This window comes from Heterocephalus glaber, unplaced genomic scaffold, assembly GCF_053883595.1.
Source record: "Heterocephalus glaber isolate CG9 unplaced genomic scaffold, H.glaber_assembly_v1.0 deba00000546, whole genome shotgun sequence".
NCBI classification, from domain to species: domain Eukaryota; kingdom Metazoa; phylum Chordata; class Mammalia; order Rodentia; family Bathyergidae; genus Heterocephalus; species Heterocephalus glaber.
In genome coordinates, this window is record NW_028258147.1 from 7365697 (window position 1) to 7376333 (window position 10637).

The following is a 10637-nucleotide window of genomic DNA, read 5'->3' on the forward strand; positions in this document are numbered from 1 at the left end:
AGGCTGGTTATTTTCTGGCTCAGTCTTACTTTCAGGGAAAGAGGGTTGTAACATGACAGAGCCTCCTGTCAGAGCCATATTCAGAGGTGGGCACCTTGGCAGAGTGCTGAAGACAGCCGAGGGCAACTTGTTCCTGTAGGTCAGGCTAACACAGGGCCATGTGTCCTGCTCAGGGATAGGTTCCTTTAGATGCTCTTTGGTCCTGGTCCTCAGGTCCTGGCTAGGCAATGTGGTGGAACAACTTGTGGGCCCTTGATTGTATCTTTTCAGTAGTCTCCCAGGATCCCATCTGTAGGATAGCATGTGTGTGAGGTTGTCTGTGTACCTGCACATGGGAATGCTGGTCATTCAGAAATGGCTGACTAGTCTCCATCCAGCTCTTCTAGCTCAGGATTCAAGGAACTCAATAGACATCCATGTGTGACAGAGATTTTGAGGCCTGGATGAGGCCTGGCGGCTGTCAATGGTGCAGGCCTCATTCAGGTCGAGTGACCAGTGTAGCCAAGCCCTGTGAGAGCCAGCTCACACAGGGGCTTGGCTGGCCTAGTGGACTGGCCGCTATGCATACACTTCTGTAAATGTGGAAAAAGGAAACGGGTAGAACGGGAAGGAACCAGCCTGGAGTGACTAAGAAGAAAAGAATCACATTAAACCAACTCCACTCATTTCGTTTTTAAGAATTTTTTTTTTTTTTGGTACTGGGGATCGAACTCGGGAGCTTGTGCTTGCAAGGCAGGCTGCGGAACTACTGAGCTAAATCCTTGGCCCTTTTAAGACTGTTATTGGTAGGGCCAATAAGATGACTTATCAAATAGGGCCCTAAAGCAGAGAGTATTTGTATTTCAGGAAACATTTTACACATGTGTTGAAAAAAATAACTATCACCTGGCTAATAGTAGAGGGATGAAGAAATGGCTGAAGAACATTGCCCAAAGGCGTAATAAGGGATGAGGCCTTCAGGAGAGTGCCACAGAGCTCTGTCTCTGGCTTTGTCTAATGCCCTCCATCTTGGCAGAGGGTTGGCATGGGGAGGGAAAAGAAGTCTCTCTATGGAAATGGTTTTCTCCTGTATCAGTATGTTCTTAGGGAATAAGATAATTTCTATCTTCAATTTGGGCTGAGCTAGTAATCCCTAATAGTCAGCAGGGCTTACTTAGAGCTTTCCTCTGTCCCCTTGCCTGGAGGCAGTGAAACCAAAAGGAGTAGGAAAGCTGTGGGAAGATCCCAGTGTCCCTTGCTTCCTGTGCTGGTAAAGCACCTCCTAACAAATACTTGTGCTGAGGCTGAGGTTTCTTTTATTTTTTAATTTTTTTTGGTAAAAAAATTTTACCAGGGGATCAAACTTAGGACCTTGCACTTGCGAGGCAGGTGTGGTGCCACTGGGCTAAATCCCTGGCCCTGAGGTTTCATTTTTGTCCCTCAGAGAAAAGGTGAACAGTAGAGCCTGTTGTCTGACTGCTTGCTGTGAGACAACACCAGAGAAGAGCCACCGCCAGGGGCAGCCAGGGTGGACATGGACCTGAGAGAGGCAGAGCCCGGCGCCACTCCCCGGAATCTTCCAAGCACACATGCTCAGAGTTTTCCTTCTAGCAAGCTCGTCCCTCCCTTGGAGGATCTGTGAGGTATGTATTTTAGGAGGTCTCTAGAGTTGACATGTGAAGCCAACACACCGGTAAGACTCCACAGGGTCTGGCCAAGCTGCAATGATAGGACACATCCAACAAAAATAAGATTCAGAGTCAACACAAGACCCGCACTTGGCCCTGGGCCACAGGCACACTCATGTAAGCCAATGTGTGGAAAAGATTGCTTTTATCAACTGTAAATTCACTGCGAGTCTATAATGTGCACAGGTGCCAAAAAACCCAGAGCTGGATTAGACCCGGGATAGTGGCCCAACAAAGGGGAGGTTAGGGCTTGCCCTGGCCATGCAGATGACAAGCAGCTCCATGAACCTCAGTTTCCCCATTGGCAAATTTCTGAGACTCTTTCCAAAGTCCAAAATTCTGATTATTTTTGGAGCATATTTGCCTCTTTTGTATACCTAGGAATGCACCAAATGCTGATAGTGGCTGATGCAGCAATTCCACTAGTAAGTATATATCCAAAAGAAATGAAATTCATATGTCAAAGAGGTATCTGTACTCCCATGTTTACTGCAGCACTATTCACAATAGCCTAGATAGGGGATCAACCTAAGTGTTCATTGATGGATGAGTGGATAAAGAAAATGTGGCATATGTACACAATGGGATATTGTTCTGCTATAAAAAAAAAGAATAAAATCCTGTAGCTTGCAGCAACATGGATGAGCCTGGAAGACATGTTAAGTGAAATAAACAGGCACAGAAAGAGAAATACCACATGTTCTCACTCATACGGGGAAGCTGAGTGAGCTCATGTTATACAAGTAGAGAGTAAAATAGTAGTTATTAGAGGTCAAAAAAGGTAGGCAGAAGTGGGGACAGAGAAGGCTGGTAAACAGGCATAAAAATACAGTCAGATAGAAGAGAATATAGTACAGAAGGAAGACCATAGTTAATAACAATTTATTGTATATTTCAGAACAGCTAGAAGAGAGGATTCTGAATGTTTCCAACACAAAGAATAAATGTTTGGAAAAAAAAAAGAATAAATGTTTGAGTGATGGATTTGGTAATTACCCTGCATTTATCATTACACATTGTATACATGTGTGGAAATAATGCACTGTATCCCATGAACATGTACCATTATGGTATATCAATGAAAAAATTTAAAAAGGGGTTGGCAGTGTAGCTTAGTGATACAGCACTTGACTGCTATTGAGAGGCCCAGGGTTCTGTCCCCAGCATAAACAAACAAAAAAGAAAGAGCAGATATAAACATTAAATTCCTGTCACAAGGAGGCTGGAAAATGCTAATGTTCACTCAGTTCCTGTGGAAGAGATGCTTGACAGGAAAGAGCCCTGCATTCAGTTTTGCTTCAGGTTTCAACTGATTTCTCTAATTTTTTTTCTGGTACTGAGGGTCTAACTAAGGGCCTTGTGCTTGCCAGGCAGGTGTGGCGCCGCTGAGCCACATCCCCAGCCCTAATTTCTCTATTCTTTATTCATTTTCAGTTTCATTGTTTTCCTCTCTTACCTTCTGTATCTCCTTTCTATTTATTTTGGGATTATTTGTGTTTTTTCAAACCCAAGGCTTTGTATATGCTAAGCACATGCGCTGTCATTAATCTAAAACCCTCATCCTTATTTTGGACTTAGGGCCGGGATTTAGCCCAGTGGCACTGCGCCTGCCTCACAAGCACAAGGTCTTGAGTTAGATCTCCAGTACCACAAAAGAAACTTATTTGGGGTTTAATTTTCTCTTCTTTAGCTTCTTAAGGTGGAGGTTTAAATTTTTTTCTTTTTGGGGGGGGGGCTTAGGATAAAGTTTAAATTTTAAGCATTTCTTCTTTCCTAATACAAATATTTAAAGCTATAAACTTCTCCCTAAGCACTGTTTTAGTTGCATCTCTCAACTGCAGATTGTGATATATTATGCCAAAGCAGCCTGTAAGCAGTGCAGGTTGTAAAGAGTTAACCCCACAACTGGCTTGTTGACATAAGTGAGTCTGGCAGAAGCCCACATGCCCTGCCAAGGTCAGAGTAACTCACACCCCAATTCTGTTCCCACAATTAAAACTTTTTAACTAAAAGGACAATGTTCTAATTACAACTATATATATTGTCTACTCTGTTCCTAATTTGAGAATGTTGTCTTTTTCCTCTACAAGCCTTTTCTCCATTAGTTTCCATAATAATCGCATAGTCCCATCCTCGAAAGTAGTTTGCCTTTACCCCGATTGATAATCAATAAAAATCAGTGGCTTAGGGCCAGAGATTTAGCTCAGTGGTGCCTGCCTGCCTCAGAAGTGCAAGGTCCTGAGGTGAATCACTGGTACCTAAAAAGAAAAAGAAAAAGAAAAATCAGTGGCTTAGATAGTCCAGTGCCTTTGCTAATTAAATGGCATTGGCCATCCTGGCTTTCTGATTTCTGTCTCTCTTAGTTCTGTCTTTTAGTTTTTCCCTCAGGCTTGTGTCATACACTGCAGCAGGAGATTGGAGCCTACTGCAGAGGTTTCTGGTAATTTCAGGAGTTCTCAGTACTCAACTGTCTATATATTGTTTTTATTGTTATTTAGCCCACATTTTTTCAAATTCCTTTATGATTTCTCTTTTGACCCATGGGATATTTAGATATATATTGGTCCTTTAAAAGAGTCTGAGGACTTTCCAGATACCTTTTTATTGTTCAGTCTTCAAGATCACTAATCCTTTCTTATGTTTTCCAATCTGCTATTAATCAACTTTTCCATTGCACATACTGCACTTTTCAGTTCTGGAATTTCCATTTGGTTCTTTTTTATTTTTCCCATTCATCTGTTGCGATCTGTTAACTCATGATGTTCATTTTTTTTCCTTTTAGTCCTTGTACATATTTATAATAGCTGTTTAAATTCCTTTGGGCTGGTGCCAATTTCTGGGTCATCTTAGGGTCTATTTCTATTTACTGCTTTTTGCTTTTGGCTGTGCCTTGAATTTTCCTATAGGTTCTTTTTTCCTCTTTCACTTGCCTTTTAATTTTTTGTAGTATATTAGACATTGTAAGTAGTACATTAGACTGTATTCTGTTATCTACCACTAAGGAGTGTTTCTTTTCTTTTCTTTTCTTTTTTTTGTACCAGGGATTGAACTCAGAACCTTGCGCTTGTGAGGCTGGTGTAGTGCCACTGAGCTAAATCCCTGGGCCCTGTTGCTTTTCATTGTAACAGGCAGGTAAATTGCTAGTTGGTCATATTGAAATTTTTTATTTTATTTTTGATTGAGATAAGATAGGGTCTAGGTAGTTCAGGCAGGCCTTGAACTCACCATACAGCCCAGGCTAGCCTCAAACTCATGGTGACCCTCCTGCCTCAGCCTTAGCACACATCTAGGGTTACAGATATGTGCCCCCATGCCTGGCTTGGTCACCGTGAGCTTGTTGAAGCTTAGTCTCACACTTTATAGCATCAGTTTTGGGTTTTTTTCCCTGAATCTCAGGGTAAATCTTTAGTTCGGAGCCAGATTTTAGTCCTACAGTGGTGGCTTTTGGGGAATTATACATGAGAAGCCTGATGTTTACCTAGCTCTCTGAGTGAGATTCACACTCAGACTCTTCTCTGTTGTAGTGGGTAGCAGTCAAAATTTGCTCAGTCTTTTCAAACCTGTAGCTGTTGCTTTTTTTTCTGGGCTCCCTGGATATTCCTCCATTCACAGTGCAGTGGAAAGTTTACAAGCACATTTCAAGACTCCCCCTTTTTCTTTTTGAGGTACTGGGGGTTGAACCTGGACCTTTGCACTGAGCAACATTCCTAGCCCTTTAAAAATTTTTTTGAGACAGGGTCTTGCTAAATTGCTAAATTTCCCAGGCTGTGGGCCATCTTGCCTGGCTAAGTCTTCCCATTTAATAGCTTTTGTCATTCCAGGAAATCTACTTTCAATTTTCAACTGCTCTAGAGTTCAGAAATGTGTCCCCTGACTCTTAAAACCAAGAAAGGCTGGACTTTCTGCTGGACTTCTAGCTGTCCTCCACTGTTCATATTGGAAGTGCCCTCAGGAAAAAACTCCACTTGAGTGCAAGTGGTCCTATTCAGTTGTGGTGGCACAAGCCTGTAATCCTAGCACTCTGGGAAGCGGAGGCAGGAGGATCAAAAGTTCCAGCCCAGACTGTGCAATTAGCAAAACTCTCCCTCAAAATAAAAAATAAAAAAGATGCCGGGGATGTAGCTCAGCGTGAAGACCTTGGGTTCAATTGCCAGTACCATAAAACAAAGCAAAGAACAGCAGCCCTCTCAAAAATCTAACAAGAGTTGAGTCCATTTCATTCTGCTTTTTGTATTCAGGTGCTTTTAAGTAGGTGTCTTTAATATTCTGCCCAGAGTTCATAATTTGTTACCACTGGGGATTCATCTAATAAACTATTCTACCAGTACTGGATCATCTTTTCACTTTTTAGTTTCACTTTCAACTTACCTCTTCACAATCTGCTGAGGTGGAGAAGACGATACATTCATACATTCATATAGGCTGAAGTGCAGTGGTGAGTCCCAGTGTGGGTGGGGATGGCACAGAGTTCGTGCCACAAGATGGGCTTCCCAGAAGAGGTCTTTGCAGGGGCCAGGCAGGACCTGAGTAGACAGGAGGACGATGGTGGCAACTTAAGCCCTGCTCGGTGAATGGGAGGGGTCGGCATGAATGTGATGTGAACACAGTGAGAAACCACCTCAACTGGCTAGAATAGGAAAGTTACACTCTGGGTTCATCCAAAACAAAGAAATGGAGGCAGTCTGGCTCAGGGATGCCCTAGACCCATAGGCATTGTCAAGTTGTTTCTTTCCTGTTCCACAAAGGGTCTCTACTAAGGTGCTTTTGGGGGTGCTCCCCATGAAAACCTGGGGTTGGGGTGCAGAAATCTTCAGGGATGTAGTTGTGCCAGAAGCCAGAAAGAAGGGTACCTTCTGTAGCTCCACCTAGAGGCCAAACAAGAAAAAAAGGGCAAAATCGTCTTCATTGAACATGGGTCAGACTCTCCCTGACCTTGGAAAGCCCACATGGACTCACTCCAGCTCCCAGCATTGCATACCCAGGTTCTTTGACCCTAATCTTTCATCCTCTGAGGAATACACAATCGGCTTTGGGACCACAAAAGGAGGTTTAGGTGAGGGCTTAGGGATTTCTAATCCCAGACTTTGTCCATGGGAGACTTAGGATCTCAAACATGTCGGGGCGGGGGGGGGGGGTGTTCCTGTTGGGTGAGGGGCATGGTAGAAGGATAATCTATAAGAGGGACTGGAGGGGTGTGAAGAGCAGCCAAGGAACAAGATGTCAGGGGAAGAGGACTTTTATCTGTTCAAGAACACCTCCTCGGTGGGGCCATGGGATGGGTCTCAGTATCACATTGCCCCCATCTGGGCCTTCCACCTCCAGGCAGCCTTCATGGGCCTTGTCTTCTTTGTAGGGACACCACTCAATGCCATAGTGTTGGTGGCCACACTGCAGTACAAAAAGTTGCGACAGCCACTCAACTATATTCTGGTCAATGTGTCCCTGGGGGGCTTCCTCTTCTGCATCTTCTCTGTCTTCACTGTCTTCATCGCCAGCTGTCATGGATACTTCTTCTTCGGCCGCCATGTCTGTGCTCTGGAGGCCTTCCTGGGCTCTGTGGCAGGTATTTCAGGGGAAGGGGACTATGCGAAGGTAAGGGAAACTACTCCAGGATTGGAGCATGGGGCCGGACTTTTGGGGTGGAGGGGTCCCCTAAGTCCATACAAGAAGTTTGGCACAAATAATGTTTGAGTCTTAACTCTAAACATTGGTCCAACCTTCTGTCTTCCTGGGTGTGCTCCATTCTATCAGTACTCTACTCTGCTGGCCAAGCTGGGTGAGGCTCTGTCCACCTGATTCTTCTCACATTTTCCCACAGGTCTGGTGACAGGCTGGTCACTGGCCTTCCTGGCCTTCGAGCGCTACCTTGTCATCTGTAAGCCCTTTGGCAACTTCCGCTTCAGCTCCAAGCATGCACTGATAGTGGTCCTCGCTACCTGGGTCATTGGTATTGGTGTCTCCATCCCACCCTTCTTCGGCTGGAGCCGGTGAGAGCACAAGGGAGTGGTGCTGACTTGACTAGGTGCTCAGACTTGACTAGGAGCTCAGGTTGATATGCATGGAAAGAGAGGTCGGGGATAGCCTTCTAGTCTGGTGGGGTAGGCTAGATGAAAGGGCTGATGAGTGTCAACATTTACTTTGTAGTTGGAATTACTGTAGCTTCTGCTGGAAAGAACAATAAAAAATCTGGCCTGAAGCCTTCTGGCATTCTCTGGGCTCTAAGTAGAGAATACAATCCATCCAGGAGTCTCAGCTCCCACTCCACGAATTCTCCTGAGAGCCCAGAGTTGAGCAAGTGCTTGGTCTTTTGCAGGTACATCCCTGAGGGCCTGCAGTGCTCCTGTGGCCCTGACTGGTACACTGTGGGCACCAAATATCGCAGCGAGTACTACAGCTGGTTCCTCTTCATCTTCTGTTTCATTGTGCCCCTCTCTCTCATCTGCTTCTCCTACTCGCAGCTACTGAGGACCCTCAGGGCTGTGAGTGACTTTTGAGAGGGTCAGGGGGGCACCAGGTGAGAGGGAAGAATGGGTGGATGCTCTTAGATGTCTGGAAATGTCCATGGCCAGACAGAGGTGTATCTAATAGTGAAGGATGTGGGGCTAGGAGGAAAGACACAATGAAATGAATAAGGTGAAATCATCCCTGCTCAAATAGGTGTCAAAAGACATATGTGGTGTGATCAAAATATACAGTGAATTTTTTTTTTTGAGACAGGGTCTCGCTATGTAGTTCAGCCTAGCCTTGAACTCCCTAGCCCAGCCCAGGCTGGCCTTGAACTCATAGCACTCCTCCTGCTTCAGCTGGTATTACAGGTGTGTACCACCACACCAAACACAGTGAATGTTTAAATTTTTTTAAAAAAATTACTACTGTAAAAGGTACATTGCCATTAATCCCCCTCAAAATAATTACTTTGAACCCAGTTATCCCATTGCTCTTGCCATTTTCTGAAGCAGTTCTGGAGGTCCCCTTGTGTCTTTGTGAGGTGTAGTAAAAACATACAGTGAGTGCTGCCACCAAGTGCCATCCAATGGAAAGTCAGGCTTATAAGATCATTATGGTATGTCCTCACCTACCTTATTCACTGGCTCTGGCACTGACTTCTGGCTCTTTCCAAAAGTAAAAAATGACCATGAAAGGTAAACATTTTGAACAAATTCAGGATATCAAGGCAACCACAACAGCGGAACCAAAGACATGCAAGAGGACCTCCAAAATTGCTTCAGAAAACGGCAAGAATGATGGGTAAGTATTCAAAGGGGAATATTCTGAGGATTAGTGGCAATGTGTTTTACTGTAATAATTGTAACCACTTACCATGTTTTGATCATGCCTCATATGTATGTGGTCCCTTCCAACATGGCAGACCGGAGAGCCCCCTCTATTTGCCTTCCTGAAGGGAGGACAGCCAAAAGAATTTGGCCAGAAGGGAGGCAGAGTGGAGGTTCCCAGTAGAAAGATCTGGGAGTTCTGGGCCAGAGATGTGATACTCTCTGGCTTCTGCCCCAGGTGGCAGCTCAGCAGCAAGAGTCAGCAACAACCCAGAAGGCTGAGCGGGAGGTGAGCCGCATGGTGGTGGTGATGGTGGGATCCTTCTGTGTCTGCTATGTGCCCTATGCTGCCCTGGCCATGTACATAGTCAACAATCGTAACCATGGGCTGGACTTACGGCTTGTCACCATTCCTGCTTTCTTCTCCAAGAGCTCCTGTGTTTACAATCCCATCATCTACTGCTTCATGAACAAGCAGGTAAAGCTATTTCCATGAAGCCCTATTCTACGACTCTGGTTCTTCCCCATCTATGACTTTTAGCCTAGAGCACTCTGGACTCTAGGTTCCTAGAGGCAGACAAGGGAAGGTACAGAAATGCCAAGTAAACACCAAGTAGATCAGAAAGTCCTTGGTAAACCCAGGGAGGATAGAACTTAAACTAGAACAATCACATTGTTCCAGAGTAGAATGAGAAATGAAAAGAATTTGTTTTGTTGAATAGTTCCAAATTTCCAGCATTTTACAAGTTATTAACCCTTCCCCTTCCAAATTCTACCCTACAGGAACAAGTAGTTTGAGATTGGAATTTTGCTCATTTTAAGGATGAGGAAGACATATTCAAAATATGAGTGGATCCTGGGGGCATTGGGGATAGAATGTAAAGTCCTCCCTGCACTATTTTTTTGTGGGGAGGGGTTGAGGCAAGGTCTCCCTTTGTAGCCCAGGCTGGCCTTGAACTCGCAGCAATCCTTCTACCTCAACCTCCTGAGTGCTGGGATTACAGGCATGTGCCACCATGCCTGGCACTTCTTGATGTTATTGTCCCTTATTGTTCTACCAAGGGGACCACCTCCAGTCCTGCCTTTCCTTCCAGTTCCGAGCTTGTATCATGGAGCTGGTGTGTAGGAAATCCATGGCAGATGAATCTGATATGTCCAGCTCCCAGAAAACAGAAGTTTCTGCTGTCTCTTCTAGCAAAGTTGGCCCCAACTAAGGACCCCACATTGGACTGTTTGCAGCAAAGAACTTCCTATTTATGTAAGATTCTCCTTTCTTCATCAAAAACTAATACCATGGGGGGGGGTTGGATAAGCAGTAGTGGCAGTTTGGGGCATCAATTCTCCATTTTCCTGATATTCCCTCCCTGCCTACAGAGCTGCCATTCTCAGCTGGGTCTACTGACCACCCAAAGCCCATTTCAACAACCACGTTTCTACTCACAAAGTGGCACCTACTTAGAGAACTATGTACAAGTGTTGATTTTTCAGAATGGCTAACTTATTTTCCTTTTCAGTAACATTTTTTGCCTTTCTAGGGATCTGTTCCAAGATGATGTATTATGACTAAGAATGAACTTAGGAAAATACCTTAGACATATGTGTTGCTAGAGATCGAACCCAGGGCCTCATGCATGCTAGAGCAACCACATTACCACTGAGCTACATTCAGCCCTAAGAAAGCACCTTTGAAGTCGGA

General features: G+C 44.7%; 1 protein-coding gene across 1 annotated transcript; it reads left to right on the forward strand.

The window, feature by feature from the left end:
• Positions 1-6820: 6820 nt before the first annotated feature.
• Positions 6821-10193, forward strand: Opn1sw (opsin 1, short wave sensitive). The gene is made up of 5 exons (XM_004856389.3): positions 6821-7230; positions 7486-7654; positions 7981-8146; positions 9180-9419; positions 10036-10193. Exons 1-5 carry the CDS (start codon positions 6885-6887, stop codon positions 10153-10155), a joined length of 1041 nt encoding a protein of 346 aa, XP_004856446.1. The 5' UTR covers positions 6821-6884; the 3' UTR covers positions 10156-10193.
• Positions 10194-10637: the final 444 nt, after the last annotated feature.